Genomic DNA, 20,263 nt, shown 5'->3' with positions numbered 1-20,263 from the left:
TGGGGAAGAACTTGGAAATGTGGGTGTTTGGGTGGAATTTTGTTAAGTACCATTATAATCAGCTTTAGGCATAACTCCATTACGCTCAAGTACATTTAGTTCACAGTAGACGACAATTCATAACGGAGACAGTTTAATTTATCCACAATTAATTGATTTTTGAGATTCAATATTCAAGCAGATAAAGCTGCTGTAAGCCCCAAGGCGGCTAATTTAGATTTTACACAGTTGCTACGACAAATTGATAAAAACTATAAACATCCGTTGAATTATCGTCTGCTGTAGCTCACCATTTTCGAGAAGAAAGCCAAGGCTTAAACATTTTCGAGAAGAAAGCCAAGGCTTAAACATTTTCGAGAAGAGAGCCAAGGCTTAAACATTTTCGACAACAAAACCGAGGCATAACCATTTATATAATTTCGACAATACAATTCAAAGCTTAATCACTTGTTAAAAACATAGCCGAGGCTAAAAAAATAATAATACGCAGCCGTCGATGCTTAAACATTTTCGACTAAACGATTCATGTACATCGTTTAGAATTCGCGTTATTTAAATTTCAAATAAAAATTGCACAAGCTATAAATTCATTTCAAAATCACCGATCTATAAAATTGCACTTCAAAGCCAACAAAAGCCATTTGCATAAGCTTCCTTAATAAAATTTAAAAAAAGTAACAATTTCAAAATGCATATTTTCAACAAATCAGCCTTTTTAAATTGAAATTATATATTATTATATATTGCTATATATTTTGAATATCAATTGAATTAAAAAATCCGATTCACAAAAGCAATTAAAAAAGATAAATACTAACAATACTTTTAATTTTAAAATGTAAAAAAATCTAATCTTAAAGTGGTAAGTGGCATGAGACCTAGAAATTTAACTAAGTGACAAAAAGGTACAAAGTAAGTAGAATATTAGTAATTCAATGTATTAGGTACGTTTAAACAATAAAATAAGAGTATTTGTAACTTAGGACAGATGATAGATGTGCGTAGACTTCATAATACGTATTGTTAAGGTAAAAATAAGCATTACAGTACCTTAGGGAATCAGATTTGTTATTTAGAAGATTTTCAAGTCCAAAGTGATACGGGCATAAGTGCTTCTTTAGTACCAGATGCTGGTTGGAGATTTTCACCGAAGAGGAACATAAGAGGAAGTAAGACCAAATGGCCTTGAATTCTTTTCACTTGGTTTTCAGCCTCTGCTGGATCTGATGTTGCAAGCCCTGGTTCAGCCAAGTATTGCTTTAACTCTTCAAACGTTTGAGTGGTATCAGTTGGGATGCAATGAAACACCTGAAATAATACAAATAATAAGTGTTTGTTGATAGTGTAATTTATCCAATTCTAATACTTATTTCTTTTACCAATACAGAAATAGGGGTTTTTATAAATTAACTTGGCCTTCTTGTCACAACATACTTTGGTAATATTACGCGCAAACCGCGCGTGTCAAAACTATTCTAATAAAGCTATGATATAATTAAGATAAAAGATTTTAAGTGATGTTAGAAAAAAAAAACACTAAACATTGTAAGTCTCTCATAAAAATGTGTAAAAACAAAATAAATACCTTTTCAAATGCCAGAGTATTGACTGATGCAGTTTTAAGCAACGTTTCTTTGAAGAATGTGTCTGATATTGGGTCACGAATATCCATGTTGGGAGAATTTTTGTCTAGCAGGCCTAAATGTTCTCTGTAAGAATAATGTTATGTTCATTTGGTTTCAAATCAACACAATTAATTTTTAAACTTAACACATTGATCAAGTGGTTTTGTTAATTACCTGAACAAAGTCCTTCTCAAAGTGCATGCAAATTTTCCGGCACTGTATTTTTTACCGTCCATAATAGAATTTTCAAAATCTTCGTCAGTTACTATTACAGCAATTTCACTGTCACGTTTTCCAATCATACTTCGGTCATTAAGATTTGCAGAACCCATAATGACCAATTTATCATCAACAATCATTAATTTACTGTGAACGTAAATAAGTTCTGTGACCTGAACAAAAAATATTAAAAAATTTCAGTGTAAGACACTAATTTACACTGCCATGTAAACATTCACTAAAGCAAGTGTCGGCTCAACGTCAAGTATCTCTTCTTTCAACAGATATCGCTAGTGTCGAATTCAAAACAAGACGCTTAAGCTACATTATGACCCAAAACGCGGAACATAAAAGTACCCTGTGCGTTGATTTGCTCCTTTGTAAATTTGAAAATAACTTAAATTATAATAATTTTTAACAATATATGTCATATGGAATACACAATTATGGTTTAAGTCCACAACTAAGAGTATAAGTTGTCTAATTATAATAATCATAAATGGTTCTCTGATGACGTTATGGTTTTGCTCTTTTGAATTTTAGCTTCCTTTGCCATTAAAGGGCAAAGCAAGCTCTGTGGCAAAAAAAAAGAAAAAGCAACGTGCTTTTTAACCCCCTACACCCCCAATCGGTACTGGCGAGACCACGCAGAGTTTACCGTAAATTTCGCACTTTGCATACATATTCACACAAATGCTAGCTCACTTGCGTTGCCCTTTAATAGATATGGCACCACAATCTGGAGTAAAGTCGTTTTTTCGTAGAATCGGAAAAATTCATTGCCATCTCTAATAACAAGGACCTTATCATAATAGAGGTGGCAATGATAAAGCCAACAGTTGCTTTAAAACAGCGAATTTTCTAAAATTAAGAAGAATAAATACCAAAGTTTCATCTAGGCGACTATAGGTTCGTAAACCAAAGAAAGCAACGTAATTTTTGGGATCAATGCCTAAATGAAAACCAAATTAAAAAATATTAACAAATACTAACCTAATAACATCACATGGTTTACATACCTTCCTTTCGCAAGCGCCCCATAAGAGATTCATCCCCCCGACAAATGGAAGCGTAATTCCAATGAGTTATTGCGTGAATTGCGGTTCCAGTCGCAGTGCCAATCTCTCCCTCAAATGCTGGGAGCAGAGGCATCACAACGTACACTCTGAATACCTCTTCATTCCTTGTTTAAATGGAAAATATAAATAATTTTAAGTTGATAAAGTTTATGTAGTCTTAAAAAATACTCACTGGTGAGCCCTCACAATTCTTCGAAACAATGCCTCACCAATTTCATTGTAGACATTATTATTTCCAGGCGCTTGACTGATGAAAAACTGATTCTCAATATAAACAAAATGCTGAGCTCCATGAATTGCTGCTACATAGGCCGTATGTATTGATTGCTCGGTGGTTTTTGTTCCACATGACCAGCTGCTAACACTTCTTAAAATCTACAATGTTGGTTACAAATAGTTTTGAGAAACCAATTTCTTCTTCATAGCATTATTCTCACCTTACTTTAACCCTAACAAAGCAGCATGAAAGAGATAATTTTAAATAACAGTTAGAAAATAAACATTTGGGGGCCTCTTAGCAAGAAAGCGTCTTAGTAATGTTTTAAACCAAACCAAAGGGTTACCAATTAGCAACATCATACACTAATGCCATATGTAACTATGCCTTTTTGTCTTATATAAGAAACTTATAATATACTAAATAGCTTGACTCTAAACCTAAATTTTGCTAAAGTATAAATCATAAAAAGATTATTTGTTTATAATACCTGGCAGCTGGCAGTAAACATTGTACCAGTGGAACTCTTTGGCAGTAACGGAATATTAGAGAAGTCTTCGTAGGATTTAGGCATCAAATATGGATAGCGATCATGGGTCTTGGCTTTCTCAAACTTTGAATAAACAAAATAAGGTTTTGTAAGACAGAAAATACAAGTTTATCAACCAAAAACTCAAAAACTGAACTTACTTTAGTAAAATTCCATCTTTGAATGAAATGACGGGCCACATCTCTTGCAGCAGGACCTTGAACCAAGCAGGCAATATCATGCCATGGCATACGGGGAGTTGTATTACGATCGATTAAATCTAGTTTCCATTAAAAGAGTCATTTATAATGCAACATCACTGTTTTAGAGAGTATGCAAGTACCTTTATACGGATCATCCAATGCTTCGAAATCCTTAGCAATAAAGTTAACATAGTCCTTGCCATACCACAACTTGGCTGATCCTTGAAGTCCTAACTCTGCCAAGCCAGTTTCGCTTACAGATCTCTTCAATTCATCAGCAGGAAGATCTAATGTGTCCCATGTAACACCCATATTCAAAGAGTCAATAGACTCTAGTGATCGACGCTTGGCTCTTGCATGCTTTTTAAGGTTTTGAAACCTCTGAAAAAATGTACTTTTGAATGGATAAGTTAAAAATAAAATATTAATCCAATCAACGTACAGCAACAGCTTGAACAACACGTTTAGTACGACCAGCTCTGGATATATATTGTGAAAATCGACTACTAGTTTTTGGTTGAGTGGTAGTCTCATCATCGGAAGCCGCTTTATCACTATCACTTACAACAGCTCGAGATAGATTCTTCCAGTGAATTTTACGTTTTTTTTTCTTTTCCGTAACTTCAGTGCCAGCTTCATCGGTATCAGACTGTAAGAATTAAAATATTAGATTGTCTAAAAGCCAATGAACCATCAGAGAAAGGTAAGTACCTTAGCATTTGAATCAGACTTTTGGCGATCAATTGTGTCTTCCTCAGGTTCGGGAATTACGCTTATTGTCTTCTCTTCAAAAGATTCTGAAGGAAAAGGGGCATGAACAGTGAAAGACGGAGGTGGAGTTAACATGTTTGGAGATGAGGGGGAATGTGGTTCATCAATTGATGCTAAGTACCCATCATCTTCAGGCGTTTGAGGTTGGCTTTCTGTTGTGGGGATTATGTGTGCTATATTCAGAGTCAAATTGGAAGCAAACTTTCGCATGAGTGTAACACCGCCTTGATCGGTTAAGCTATAAAATGTCAAATTAGTCAAAATTTACAAGCAAAATTATTGAAGCTTACCGATGAACATAATCATCCCAGCGTCCATAACACAAGTCAAGGCCACCGAGGAAGGCATACTTCTGATCAATGCACACTATTTTTTCATGATGTGACCACAGCAAGACGCCCCCTTTAATGTGGTCTGGATGCCTCAAAACCTAATCAGAAATGCCAAAGTTGAAAATTCACGCCTCATAATAAACTAATCTTTCCTTACTTTTATGTTGGGATGCATGTTGACCAGTTGCTGTTTGCTGTAAAGACTGTTTAATACAAGTGAGAACTCTACTTCTTTGAACAAGAGGACGTAGACTTTGACACCTTGTTGCTATTCAAATAAGGTTAGATGGCTAATTAAAGGTAAAAATGATGGTTTTTACTTTTACTTACAGCTTTACGTTTCAGAATATGATCAAGACGCCATGTTTCACCCATAATGACTGGACGTTTCAAGTAAATCTCTGGACTAAGCCACCAATCAGCAATAAAAATCTCTTCCTTGGCCATTTCTAGGGCATCAGCAACTGCTTCAAAATACGTTGATCCATCGATAAACCTGTTTGGTTTAGATAGGAAAAGATTATCAAAATTTAGAGTTAATAAAACTATAAATACATACATACCATCGACATTCTATATGTTGCCGAACAGGAGCAAATGATTCATATCTGTTTGGTTGAGTAAAATCACGTGCAGTTGACTTAGCAGTGTCATTCAATTCTTGCGTCCATTCCCGTACTTTGCGTTTTGTCCAACACTTTACCAGTAAATGTCTGTGAACACATTTAGAAGATAACAATAAAAGCTAACAAAATTTTGACAAAATATCAACACACCAACGTACGCTGTGTTGATATTAGGATACGCGATGGGCTTAAAAGAAATAAATATGCAATAAAAGTAAAACATTGTCCAACTCGCCAGCGTTCTCTCTTTACAATTTCAACTGTTTCCCGGTATTTTTCACAATACCGAAATATAATCATAAACTATAAGTGTTGGAGCCTGACGGAAACACGAGAGTGAAGTGAACATGCCACAATAACCCTATTCTTGCTAATCATGATGGGTCGTCTACAACGCGACCTAGAGGACATATTACCAAGAAAAAAATAGAGAAACTCTGTCGCCAACCCTATATTCCAAAAACAGAAAATTTAATGTATCCTACTGTAACCGACGTTAATTTTCAAAAATTATACCCGCGAATATTTATTTCCTTAAAATAATTTTGACACAGGAATGTTCAGTATCTTTTAAAGTATCAAAAAAAAAGTAAAAAAATAATAAAAATCAGACATGCGTTGGTGTGTTGATATTCACCCAAAATTTTACATTAAATTAAATACTAAATATTGTCAAACCAACCTAGAGAGATTCGAAATTTGAATTCCATTGTAGATTCCCATGTCCATAAGACCTGTGTTAACATGAAAACCTTGGTCGAAAAGTAATACTGCACGCACGGCACCATCAGAAGGCCTGATGAGTGCAATGAAAGAGTCCTTGATTACCATCCACCTTTTGCCCCACAAACCAAAGCAACTTATAAAGGCACGACGAAAGATCTCGCACCCAACAGTTGCTCTTTGACCACCAGAACGTTTATTTATCCAGCCTTCCTTGCGCTTTGAGCCAAGCTCCGTTATGAACGATAATGGTCCAATTTCAAAGAATTCCAGCTTAAATTACATTAACGCAATTATAAATTTGTAAAAACATACTTGACATTTTTATCTTACCGTTTCGTGATGTTTCGAGTAAAGAGGAATATTAACAATGTTCCTTAAATAAGTCTCTAAATGCTCCTAAATAAATGAAGAAATTAAATAAAATAAGACGAAGGATAAAACTGTGCAACTTACCCTTCGTCTCTGAACATCTTCCTGTCCAAGTAGGGCATCAGGCCTCTTAGGGAATCGAGGAAGATTTTTCCTTTCCCGAGATGGGTAACTTTTGCGGCGTTCGCGATGCCTAGAAAAAATACACTAACATATAGAAATTTCAGGGTCAAAGGTTATTTTAACTCAAAACTTACTTTTTGGTTGGAATGGGTATGCCTAGTTTTGCTCGAAAAAGACGCAGTTCTTGGTGTAAATGCTGGAAATGCTTGTACCGTCTTTTAATAATCCATTGGTATTCGCCATGCTGAATTTGGATCACATACCTTGAAAGTTTCAATATAGTTAAAAGACAATCTTAAGCTTCAAGAGAAATTTCTAAGAGGGTACTTACAAATTCGGGTTAAGAAAATGAGTGGACGGACTTCGTTCAACTCCAATTATGTCCAAATGAATGGAACAATGAGGTATTAACAATGGTTTTACAGGGTTATTGAACCCCAGTGGAAGTTCTTGACTTCTTATAAAAGGTATATTTGGTGGACCAACTAGAAAATTTAAAAAATTTAAGACAAAAAAACTAAACTAGAAACTAAATTAAATTTTACTAACCTTCTTCTTTTGGTGTTTGATCTGGTTCATCTTCTGTATCAGGCGGATGAAGTTCATCATAATCAGAATCAAGTTCAACTGGGTTAGTGACCCCCGATGATTCTGACAGCAAAGTATTCTCAGATGCCATTCTCAACTTTAAATTTGAGCTATAGTTAAACATATCGGTGATATTAATGAAAAAGATTACAAAAAAAACCCCTGACAGATATAGTGAAATTTAGGTTTATAAATTGATCTGAGTAGAAACAGACAGCTAGTTTCGGCAACCAACACACGCTGGTAGTTGTTAAAACACCTGTACATTGTCACAGGTGTTCTATGATGACTCTGAATTAGATAAATGATTATCACCGGAACCGTATCTATTGTAAATAATCGAGCAATGTACGTTATCTATGCCTCTTATAATTATAAAGGCTAAGAGGGCTCCATATGAAATGATTCTTTAATTTAGGTAAGTATTAATTAGGCATTCTTTTTTTGACTAACTATAAAAAATAATATACTTACCAGCTTAAGCTTAATGTGGTTATTTGTAAATAAAAAAATCGTTATGCTCTCATAAATTCATTCTTTTCCGTAATCCATGCAACATTAATACGTATAATAATGTCAGAATAAAAAGCACTCAGTACTTTAGTAGGACAGCCCTGCCCAGCCCAAAAATTATCAAGAAATCTAAGATTATAGCGAAATTTTATACTTTAAAACTTATAACTAACTACAACAAAACTTCAGTTTTTTTAATTTCGTTAAAGTTTTTCAAATTATTAATGAAGGCACTAAACAATATCGACATTAAATTTTTTTATAAAAATTTGGATATTTATTAATCATTTTTGAATATGGAACTCCGCCCCGCCAATCGGCTGCGGTCCTACAAATTCTTGCAAAAATAAAGATTACGCAAGAACAAAAAAATTTCACGCACAGTAGAAGAAACTAGAAAGTTGTATAGTAGGTTTCTTTATAGAGGTCATTCTCCCATTAAACGAACGGGAAACGATATAGTCACGGTTTATAAATATCTACAAGCCGTAATATAGTTTATAATATGCATTTTTAATTTAGAAATACAAGCAGACGATAATATACGTTTTCTAACAATCTGATACGAGGATTTGTATCACATGATAAAATTGTATGGCAGGGTTCATAATATATATATAACGAAGTACTCATCTGACACTCAATGGAAATATATCATGCCCTTTGATTTTTATACTTTTAAATCTAGATTACATAAATTTTTATAATATACATGTTGCTAGTTTTGTTGAAAAATGGTTATTGGAAGAGAGGTATCCGAAGGGGATGTAGCTCAGTGGTAGAGCGTTCGCTTTGCATGTGAAAGGTCCCGGGTTCGATACCCGGCATCTCCACTAGAAACATTTTGTATAAAAACATTTAACCTAATTTTTATTTCACCATACGCATAATTTCCATATCTTCAAATAAAAAATTGTGTATATTTCAATATTATCGATATGTTTTTAAATAACACGCGAACGTATTTCGAAGATAGATGGCGCACTATTTACCGAAAACATAAAGAAACGCGCGAATTTTGAATGAATTTTTGAAGAAACGTTTGAGTCTAAATCGGTTGATCTCAAAATACATACGAGTCTACGACATGCTAGGGTATAAAAGCAGATAAATAGCCCTACTACACCTCATAATGTAGTGGTAGTGTCGTGCTCAAAAACTTAATTTGCCACAAGACGTGAAGCGAGTGACGTGACGCGAAATTATAAAAAATTCTAATTTCGCAATCGCTTTCTCGTGCTGGAACTCGGATTTTGAAACTATGCATGCGCGCGCTCAAAATTTTCTCGCTGTGTGCATCTGGTTTAAGACGTTATTCCTATTTCCTCCAAGTTGCGGATTTTGCAAGCTGATGAATAGAATCCGGAAAGCAGACGATATTTTAAGAAGTTTTCCATACACTTATCGTTTTTTTATATCAAAAGATGCTTGGTAAAAACAGTTCCAAATAAATAAGGGCAGAAAAAAATGGATGGAAACCCTGTTAAAATATCGTCTGCTTCCCCAATTCTATTCATCAGCTTCTAAAATCCACCACTTGGAGGAAATATAAAAAACGTCCATTGTAAAATAATTACGCCAGCAACTTATGAAAATACTTAAACGCGAACGTCCACGATAGAGATGAAACCAACGAAAAATTTTGATCCCACCGCCGAAAATGTTTTTAGTTTTACTTCCCATTGAGTTGGGAATAGGCTTCGAGCTCAGGAAATATAGCGCCATCTGCCTTAATATTCGTAAACTAAATATGTGAAGAAATAGCAGACAACTTTGGAATTTTAATGTTTTTCGGTTGAAACTTTCAGCTGTTGTGCAGAGATAATTTTGAACGAGCAGACAGCTTGCATATATTCAATGTAAAACTCGGTCGGTAGGCGGCGATACTTCTGAGCCAAAATTAAACTACGCACGAGCTTATATAGTACTTCTAGAGCCACAATTTATATCTGCTGTGGCTGGGGCGAGGGGTCGAACATTCAAAGAAATCCCGTACACTTTCCAAGAAAAACGAAATCCAGCCGAGATCTCTTCAATATCTCGAAATCCGGCCTGAATTTCTTCAAAATCCGAAGATAAATCTCGATATCTGGCAAGAAATCCAGAAATCCGACGGAAAATCTCGAAATCTGTCGAGGAATCCCGAATCCGGGACAAAGTTTAGAAATCCAACAAGAAATCTGGAAATCCCGTATTACAAAATCCCCTACACATTTTAGGCGAATGTCCGACCCCTCGGGCTGGGGTCTCGAGGTACACTTCCTTGAAATCATGCATCGACCATGCATCGACGCTCACAATCTATCATTAGTCGGTGACGTCACCTATCTTTCATAGAAAATATGTATTTTTAAATATTGTCTGCTTATGCTCTGTTCACGCTAGTGGTAGATAGCGCCACTAGCCTCAATTCTTTTTATAATAATTGTTTCGGTTCCTACGTAATTTCAAGAAAGTGATCCTAGCAGGGCCGTAACCAGGGGGGGGGGTCGGGCCGTGCCCACCCTGGACCGTATGGTTGTATGTACAATTTTTTTTTTTTTTATTTGTTTCCATTGCGTGCCCACCCTGAAATCAAATCCTGGTTACGGTGCTGGATCCTAGCCATTAAATACCAATTTCGGATCTAGAAGTACTATATTCCCAACTCAATGTTTCTGCGTTTGAAACGAAGAAAGAGACTCCGAAAAAATATTTTTAAAAAGGAAGGGCAGGTGAAGTTTTTTTTTAAACAAAAGGACTTTTAATTCGTCAAGTACCAACAAACGAAAATATAATATTTTTTTAAAATTCTAATTTTATTTTCTTCATTCGAGCCGCCCTGATTTTCGTCAAACGCCGCCGCTATAGGCTTCGAGCTTAGAAAAGATAGCGCCATCTACTTTAATACCTGTCAACTTAATGTGTGAAGAAATAGCAGACAGCTTTTGAATATGAATATTCTTTAACTGAAACGTTCAGCTGAATCAGCTGTTATATCGAGATTATTTTGAATGAGCAGACAGCTTTCACACATTCGATTTCAAACTCAGTCGGTAGGCGGCGATACTTCTGACCAAAGTTTAAACTACGCACGAAGCTTATGCTCTAAAGTCTAAACGTAGGGATTTGAAAAATCAGACGACAAATGAATGTCTCCAAAAAAGGCAAAGGCTTAGGAATCGCTCACTCTAAAAATTAATTTTTAAAGTGAAAATACGTCGTCTTGTTAAGGTGCTAAATCAAATGTCGGGGTCAGACGTAGACCTTCGCCAGGAAGTAATATTTCCGAGTGCCAGGACCCGTGAGGCATTGTTTATAGCTTGTTGAAATAATGGAAACTTTTCATTGTAAACAGAACGTCGTGTTTTTGTTAATATGTCAAAAAAAGCTACCAGGTAAACAGGGAACGCTTGTTGATGCCGTAAGGGTGAAAAATTTCAAATACATTAACAAGCACTATATAAAGAGTAACTTGCAGGTCCTGGCTTTCGAAAATATTACTTCTTGGCGATTTAGTGGTAAGACGATTTATTGAAGCGTCTTTTCCATGGTTGCAGAATCTCAAGGTTCGTAAAAAAGCGAATCGGTCTATTTTTTCGCGAAATATAAAGTTGTTCTTTCTACGCGAAAAAATGCAGACGGACATACGACGGGGCAAATACAATACGCCGACCACAATAAGGTCATAAAACAGCGATGGCTTTTTTCTCTCCCAAGACATGAAGAAGATAACTTTTGGAGATTAAAACGAAGATAGAAATCTTGTAAGCCAACGAATTATGGGTTAAGTTCTCGAAAGTTTACACTCTTCTTACTTCCGCATGCCGAGAACTCGCTTCCGGGCCAGATAATATATGCACATCGGGCGACTTCAAAATCGACACTTTCAATTATGAAACAAGATGTCACGGACTTTGAGTATACACATATTACCACGCAATCCCATGTAGGGATCTGGGTGTATTAATTTTAGAAATGGTTAAATAAATGATAGCAAATTACATAACGGTAATTGTATTCTCGGAATTGGTTTGACCCCTAAAAACGAATTAGTCGAAAAATTAATACTCAGAATATTTGGTGTCCAACGTAATAGGAATAGGCCTTTCCATAAAATAAGCTACGCTTGTTGAACTTATATGTAGCTCATTCACCACTAAATACGCGGAAGTTCAGTTCAGTTTATGCTTAAAAAAAGGGTGCCTCGTTGAATTTACTCTTATGTTCAGGGCTTTTCGTAGTAAGACGTCATCGATACGTCACCCGTGACGCAGCAGCGACATCAAAACAATAAGGCCAATATTACTTTATAGAAAGGCCTATTATTACCCTGATTAAATATTTTCAAGGAGGAAGATTTTTACTCCGCCTATGCTGAAGATGGCGCTGAACACTATTGGAACGTGGGACCGCGAGCGTGCGTTGCACGCCGTTATGAAATAGAAACGGGAAAGCTCTCTAGTGTCGTGCAGCGCTATCTTCAGCATAGTCGGAGTAAAAATATTCCTCGTTGAATTTAAAAATTATTTAAAGCAACTGTCGGCTCTATCAGTGCCACTTGCATTATGATAAGGCCCTTGTTATTAGAGATGGCATATAATAAGCATATTGTTTTGATTTCGACATCTCTTGAAAAAAGAGTCACATCGAGCCGACACTTGCTTTAACTCTAATTCATCAAAAAAACGACTTTACTGGAGAGCGTGGTGCCATCTATTAATAGTCCAGTAACTTTAGTATCCCCCGGTTGGCGTGGCCCTTACACATATCTCACCCCTGATTAATCAGTTTGACGAGCACTCGAGCAGACTGAATTGTCTCACACATCACAATCGCTAATAAAAAAAATACTTCGGCAAAATAGCTAGTGGCCTGAATTTTTGCAGGTACCTCTATTTAGTCGTATTATATAAAATGTCAAAAGTCCCCATCATTTGGTTGTGAGCTAAATTGTTTATTTACGTCACGTTTTTATCCATGTAGGCGCGTTTAAAATGGATAACTCGACCAAGGCCGTCCAGAGACGTTTTTTCAATATTTTAACAAGCACTATATAAACAGTAACTTGCAGGTCCTGGCTCTCGGAAATATTACTTCTTGGCAATTTCCAGAAAATGTTCCGTAAATCGGAAAGATACAAAATTTAAACATAAATTACTTTTTAAGGGTTTTTAATGTTTTTAACTTTTTATTGATATGAAATATCTAATATCACTAAACATACTACATTGTTAATCAGTTTAAACTAGTCTAGAGGTTTAGTTCTACTTTTAGATTCGAAAAATGAAGCGAAAATGCCGCTTTTTTCATTTGAAAATAATATATTTGACTAATCATGGAATGAAAACTTTTTTTTATTTTTTTCGGAAAAATTCGGAATATTTTCCGGGAAAAAAGCGTCGGTCATTATCCGGAAAATTGTCCAAACGGAAAATTTTCCAACTTACAAAAGTAAATATTACTCTATTGAAGCGAACGCCGGTGAAGTGTCAGTATTAGCTCAGAATAGCGTCGGAATAAAAACAAGATGCTTAAGCTACATTTTGACCCGAAAGGCGGGACATAAAAGTACCCCTCGCGTTGATTGGCTCGTTTGTAAATTAGAAAATAACTTAAATTATGGTAATTTTTAACAATATATTTTATATGGGATATATATAGTTATGGTTAAAGACCACTACGTAGAGTATAACTTGTCTAATTATAATACTCTACAATGTGTCGGCTGAGAGCAAAAGCCACGGAACAATGTACACAAATTTTAAGAAATTACGTGGATTTTGCTCTCAGCTGACGATTTATGGTTCTCTGACGGCGTTATTATTTAGCTGTTTTGAATTTTAGCTTCTTTTGTCATTAATAGATGGCACCAAGCTTTCTAGTTAAGTGGTTTTTTCGAAGAATCGGCCATCTCTAATAACAAATGCCTTATCATAATGCAGGTGGCAATGATAGAGCCGACAGTTGCTTTAAAGCAATAGGAAGTATCATACTTATTGTTATTATGTTAGTCATGCTATTACTAATTTAGTTTTCTACATACAATAGCCGTTAAATTTATTTTAAAGGAATTATTTGAGAATCGCGACCGAAATGAGTCTAGGTGGCATAACGGCGCTAGCTTCTCAGAGGTAGCGCCTATTATTTAGCGTCTGCTACAGACCAATTAAAAATTCATAAGAACGTTTTTTATTAAATTATCTTATCAAAATATAAGCAAACGATGCAAAAATTATATTAAAATGCAAGTATCATTATTTATATAAAGTCAAATTTACGAAAAACGACGAGGAAAAAGTAAAAGCGTCTGCTTTAGCCGCTACCTATCTAGGTTTCAGTGGCGAACCAAAGGGGGCGTTGCGATAGTTTTCGGTCGCGAATAAACCTTATCCACATAAACGAATCGGACGAAACACTATACTTCAGCTACTGAAGACAAATTACTAGTTTGTTTATCTTTCTTGGCAGATGAATGACTAACAGGTTGCGTTGATAGCCTTAACGGGTTTTTGATATTTCCAAATAAATTTTAACACGACTCTTCCACATATATATTTATGTATAATCATAATATTGTTCCATAAGTTGGTCACTTTGCAGAATATTTTACTGAGTGCTAGTAACGGAGTGACTTCATCACCAGAAGAAATCTCCCCCTAGTGAGGCGCTGTCAAAGGCTACGTGTGACGAGTTAGCAAGCGTCTTGTTAATAGCTCAGATCTCAGTAAAACGTTTGCACTTGAAGAATAGAAGTGTCACACTTATGTTAAATATTATACACTTATGGTATAATATTTAAAAATATATAATTAGTACTCTTTATTAAATATCGATGGCGCTTCGGTTGCTATTTTAAAACAGGGTTGGCGGTCAGCACGATACAAGAATTCTAGCCTGTGTTTAAGAGTCGTGTTTTTAGTTTTCAATACGCGTTGTTCTCAAGCATAAATATTGTTTCAAATTAATAACAAAAGCAAATATAGTCACATTAATACAATGTAATTATCACCAAGGTAACCTGGCAGGTATTATGCCAACCTCGAGTCATAAACTCTCCGCCAGGCGTCAGTAGCGAAGGTATAGTTTTTCATCTATGTAGAAGAAGTTCAATGATTCTTTACTACGGCTTGTTTTTAACGTAATTAGCGCTAATCACCTCTAGTCTCTGTAGGGAGTTTAACAGTTCTACGTCATACGACGTCACCCATGCTTTTTCCCATTGCAAAAAAATTCAACCCAACATGGCGGCCACAGCCAAGGCTACGGAGTGTTAGTTCCCTATTCAACATGTTAGCTGAAATATTAAATTCTTTGATCCACCGTGAAATTAAATTAAATTATCCCTATAAAAGAAGCAAAATGGCAGAATTTAGTTGGTTCCAAAAGTGTCGGTAGATGGATCTTTCCAATTTACATTCGTCTGTTATTAATTAAAAAACAAAATCTTTTTGTGTGTGTAGATTAATAAAGGGCGCTCTCAAAACGTCACACGATTAATTAGGCTGGAAATGACACATTGAAAGCAAATCATCGCTTTAAATTAGGCCCTGGGCGAACAACGCCCATCAAATCCTAATTGAGGAGAGGAGATGATAAACCTCCTTATTATAAAGATTAAATGTTTTTTTTTAATCCGTTACAACATTATTTTCATTTCAGAACCAACCAAATTAACTAACATAGAAAGAGTTACACGCTTTTGAAAGTAGAAGTAGTAAAAATTCTATCGAAAATAGAAATCTTAATACCAGTTTTAGAAAAATCTTATATGTCCTTAGGACTAGAAACTATACTACAAAATATGGACTAGAAACCCCAATACACATTTGTAGATCTTAATACAAATTTAAACTAGAAATCGTAAAATGACTTTGGTAATAAAAATTGTATTTATTTACCAGAATCGTAAAATAGTTTTTTATTTACCAGAATCGTAAAGTAGTTTTTTATTTACCAGAATCGTAAAATAGTTTTAAATTTACCAGAATCGTAAAGTAGTTTTTTATTTACCAGAATCGTAAAATAGTTTTTTATTTACCAGTATCGTAAAAAAAGTTTTTTATTTACCGGAATCGTAAAATAATTTTTATTTACCAGAATCGTAAAATAGTTTTTTATCTACCAGAATCGTAAAATAGTTTTGATTTACCAGAATCATAAGGTCTTTAGCTATAGCAATCGTAAAATGACTTTCAAAGATCGTAATGAACATTTTTACGATAAATGGTAATAAACATTCGATATAGGAGTTGTACCAACAATTTTAACTAGAAATCGGACAAAACATTTTGACTAGAAAATTGAAAAATGTATTTGATACAAGCCGAAAAATGTCTTTGGTACAAGAAAACGTGATACCAATTTGGACTTTAATTTGTAACAAAAATTTGCTTTAGTGACCGAAATACAAATATGAACTAGCAATTGTAAAATGTCTTTTGGATAAGAAATTGTGATACAAATTTGGACTATAACTAAATTAATATTAATTTGGACTTGTAATCGTAATAAAATTTGCATTACAGACCGTAATACCAATATAAATTAGACCAGAAATCGTAAAATTGTATTTATTTACAAGAAATCGTAAAATTGTATTTATTTACAAGAAATCGTAAAATTGTATTTATTTACAAGAAATCATAAAATTGTATTTATTTACAAGAAATCGTAAAATTGTATTTATTTGTAAATAAATACAATTTTACGATTTCTTGTAAACAAGAAATCGTAAAATTGTATTTATTTACAAGAAATCGTAAAATTGTATTTATTTACAAGAAATCGTAAAATTGTATTTATTTACAAGAAATCATAAAATTGTATTTATTTACAAGAAATCGTAAAATTGTATTTATTTACAAGAAATCGTAAAATTGTATTTATTTACAAGAAATCGTAAAATTGTATTTATTTACAAGAAATCGTAAAATTGTATTTATTTACAAGAAATCGTAAAATTGTATTTATTTACAAGAAATCGTAAAATTGTATTTATTTACAACAAATCGTAAAATGGTATTTATTTACAGGAAATCGTAAAATTGTATTTACAAGAAATCGTAAAATTGATTTATTTACAAGAAATCGTAAAATTGTATTTATTTACAAGAAATCGTAAAATTGTATTTTTACAAGAAATCGTAAAATTGTATTTATTTACAAGAAATCTAAAATGGTTTATTATTAACCAGAAATCGTAATATGTCTTTAGCTATAACAATCGTAAAATGTCTTTGGAAGATCGTAATGAACATTTTTACGATAAATGGTAATAAACATTTGCTATCGAAGTCGCACCAAATATTTTAACTAGAAATCGCACAAGACATTTTAACTAGAAATCGCACAAGACATTTTAACTAGAAATCGCACAAGACATTTTAACTAGAAATCGCACAAGACATTTTAACTTTAATCGCACAAGACATTTTAACTTTAATCGCACAAAACATTTTAACTAGAAAATCGTAAAACAGAGTTTGTAAAATTAAATTGGGATAGCGTTATAGCGATGCAGTCATAGAAATAGACTAATATCTATTCCACGATTCTAGAACAATTTTAAAATTTCGTTGATAGGCGTCTTTAACCTTACATTTTTAATGTTATTATCTATCAAAGTCTACCGCTGTTAGGCTTCTCCCTGTTCAAATGGAACCCATCGAAAAGATACGCTTTTATTCCGGAGGGTAAATGATGAGATTTCGACGATTTCTGAGATCTCGAAGAAAAAGCTAGGATGCAATATTTCCGTATAATCGGGAATCGTAAAAATAAATCCAAAGACGAAGAGCCGCAGCTATTCAAGTTCAAAAACTCTAACCCTTTCCCATTTATATTCCACCAAAATAAAACCTAATTATAGCCCGTGACAGAATCGGGCCTTTTGATTGTCACCTAACCCACTTCTGGAGACCAATTACAGCGCGCTCCCGCCAAAAAAGTGCAACCGAGAAACGTGCACTTTTATTTCATCTCTCTCTCGACTCTCGCCCCCTCTGGCGGATCGTTCTTTATCATTCTGTTTCGCGGAGTCCCAGGCGTTAAAACCACGCCCCTCGAGTTAGGCCTAAACGCGTTGGGAGAGCCCGCAGATAGCACGTCGAATATCGAAAGCAAAAATATAGTATCTAAGATTATCGGTTAAGTTAGATAAGAAATTATACATGCATGCAAAATATCTTTCTTTTCGCTTGTTCCGGGATTTCGGAGTAGGGTAAGAAGAGTAATGCTATGACTTCATTTTACTCCGATTCTGTGATGGCGAATAGTTTGAGTCGGAGTAAAAACGTTCCTGTGGCCTTTTTAGCAGATAAATTCTGGTTAGCAGACGACGAAATCCGATTTACTCTCTTTACACCTCCTTTTCAGAAGGAGTAAAAAGAGTAGCCCTAATACTCCGGAACAAGCGAATAGTTTATGGGGCGGAGTAATTCTCATCCCCGGAACAGGCAAATAAAACATTATAGGGTTAAAAAAGTCCACTTTTAGTCCGAGAACAGGCGAAAGGAAACCATCTATAAAGTTAAGCAATGTTTAAAATTAGTAAAAAGTAGAGCATTCGATGTTGTATTAACGAAATTCTTTTGTCGCTTGGAGCGCTGTTGATTGTTTTATATAGAAACGTATGCAGGAGCATCTATTCCAACTGTCTCGTGCAAATTTCAGACGCGTGCGCCTATTTCGCGGGCGTTTAATGGAAGATGATTCGCTCAAAGAAGATTCTAATAAATACGATAGTAGGAAAACTTGGGGTAAAACTTCTACCGGTGTGCAGATTTGACTAAGTGAGAAATGGGGATTTTAAATAAACTATATTGCCCACACAGGCGGCTAATTTTTTTTTAGTTGTGTAAGTAACATCGTAAAAGATCGTATCTCATTCTTCCTAAGTATAAATAATTATTATAATTATTATAATTATTTATTATTTTCCCAAAAGAAACAGTTTTGATTTAGTATATTTTCCCATTAAGGGTAGCCAGATATTATCCGCTTGCAGCCTTGCAAAGGTTGCCTGAAAGAACTAAACCAGGAAAAGGGAAACGTTCTAAGTTTCTTTAGCGATCTTTTTCTTCAGCGAGTAAAATACGAATACAAATGTCAAAATGCTTTGAAGGGTTATGCCCATTGAATTTCCGAAACCATCATTTATATGTGTCGGAAATTTGGAATATTTCCAGCCCCGTCTGTTACATTTTGCTCATCATTCTTACAAGTATAATAAATTATAAGATTCATAAAGTGTGCGGGATAGTACGATCCAATTTTAATTAGACAGATTTAGCAATGCGCGAAAATTTATCAAATTTGCCGATTTTCCTAGCTTCCAAATTTAGACGTTTAAATTTGTAGCAGACTAAATGAGTATGACTTTTAAATTTGTCTGTAGCAGACGCTACCTCAGAGAAGCTAGCGCCGTTACAAAATCCATTTCAAATATTCGATTCCCAAAATGTCCATGGGTGAAAATTTGGTTTCCTACATTTTGGGATGACTCACTTTCCCTACGTTATAACGTCGTCTGCTCCGTTATTTTATATCCATTCTCCCAAAAACAACTAAAAACGACGTAGCAGACGACGTTACTGACGACGTTATGACCCACCTAATTTTCGAAGTAGTATATTATGCTAATCTTGACAAGGTTTCCCCAAACGTCTCATTAAAATATTGAATTTAGTACCATTAAAATAGTGCATCTAGTACCATTAAAATAGTTTATTTAGTATCCTTAAAATAGTGTATTTAATACCCTTACGTAGTGTATTTAGTACTATTGAAAGTGTACTTAGTACCATTAAAAGTGTACTTAGTACCATTAAAAGTGCATTTAGTAGCCTTAAAATAGTGTATTTAGTACCATTAAAATAGTGCATTTAGTACCCGTAAAAGAATGTATTTAGTAAAATTAAAATAGTGCATCTAGTACCATTAAAATAGTTTATTTAGTATCATTAAAATAGTGTATTTAGTGCCATTAAAAGTGTATTTAGTACCATTAAAAGTGTATTTAGTACCATTAAAATAGTGTATTTAGTACCATCTAAATAGTGTATTTAGTACCCTTGAATAGTGTATTTAGCCTAGTATAGTGTATTTAATACCATTAAAATAGTGTATTTAGTACCCTAAAATAGTATATTTAGTACTCTTAAATAGTGTATTTAGTACCCTTAAAATAGTGTAAAGTAATAAGACCGTTAAGTTTAATAATAAATAAATAAATAGGCTAAATTGTGAAAGAAACTAAATAATTTTAAAGTTTATGGTGCTATTATAATTGAGGGGTCGACTATTTGTTAAACGTCACTACCAGGGGGAGACGGGGTGTCGAAAAAGTCGGTTTGTTTTGCGT

The 20,263-nt window shown here is 34.3% G+C and overlaps 1 protein-coding gene and 1 non-coding gene across 2 annotated transcripts; one reads left to right on the top strand and one right to left on the bottom strand.

Annotated features, from left to right (window-relative positions):
- Nucleotides 1–250: 250 nt before the first annotated feature.
- Nucleotides 251–8,343, bottom strand: Pld (Phospholipase D). Its single transcript, XM_090165782.1, has 22 exons — nt 7,882–8,343; nt 7,369–7,517; nt 7,151–7,304; nt 6,954–7,082; nt 6,781–6,889; nt 6,658–6,723; nt 6,284–6,597; nt 5,539–5,688; nt 5,306–5,471; nt 5,133–5,243; nt 4,934–5,073; nt 4,584–4,881; nt 4,315–4,521; nt 4,013–4,253; nt 3,831–3,949; nt 3,631–3,753; nt 3,096–3,298; nt 2,864–3,027; nt 2,729–2,796; nt 1,800–2,017; nt 1,586–1,709; nt 251–1,308 (listed from the first exon to the last, which is right to left on the bottom strand). The coding sequence occupies exons 2-22, from the start codon at nt 7,496–7,498 to the stop codon at nt 1,084–1,086; spliced, it is 3,459 nt and encodes a 1,152-aa protein (XP_090021908.1). The 5' UTR covers nt 7,499–7,517; nt 7,882–8,343; the 3' UTR covers nt 251–1,083.
- A 338-nt stretch (nt 8,344–8,681) lies between these two features.
- TRNAA-UGC (transfer RNA alanine (anticodon UGC)) lies at nt 8,682–8,753 on the top strand. The gene has a single exon. It is a non-coding gene; the product is annotated as a tRNA-Ala (tRNA).
- The last annotated feature ends 11,510 nt before the right edge of the window (nt 8,754–20,263 follow it).

This window comes from Leiobunum rupestre, chromosome 2 (assembly GCF_980474605.1).
Source record: "Leiobunum rupestre chromosome 2, qqLeiRupe1.1.hap1, whole genome shotgun sequence".
Lineage (NCBI taxonomy): Eukaryota > Metazoa > Arthropoda > Arachnida > Opiliones > Sclerosomatidae > Leiobunum > Leiobunum rupestre.
This window is presented reverse-complemented; position numbering and strand designations above follow the sequence as displayed.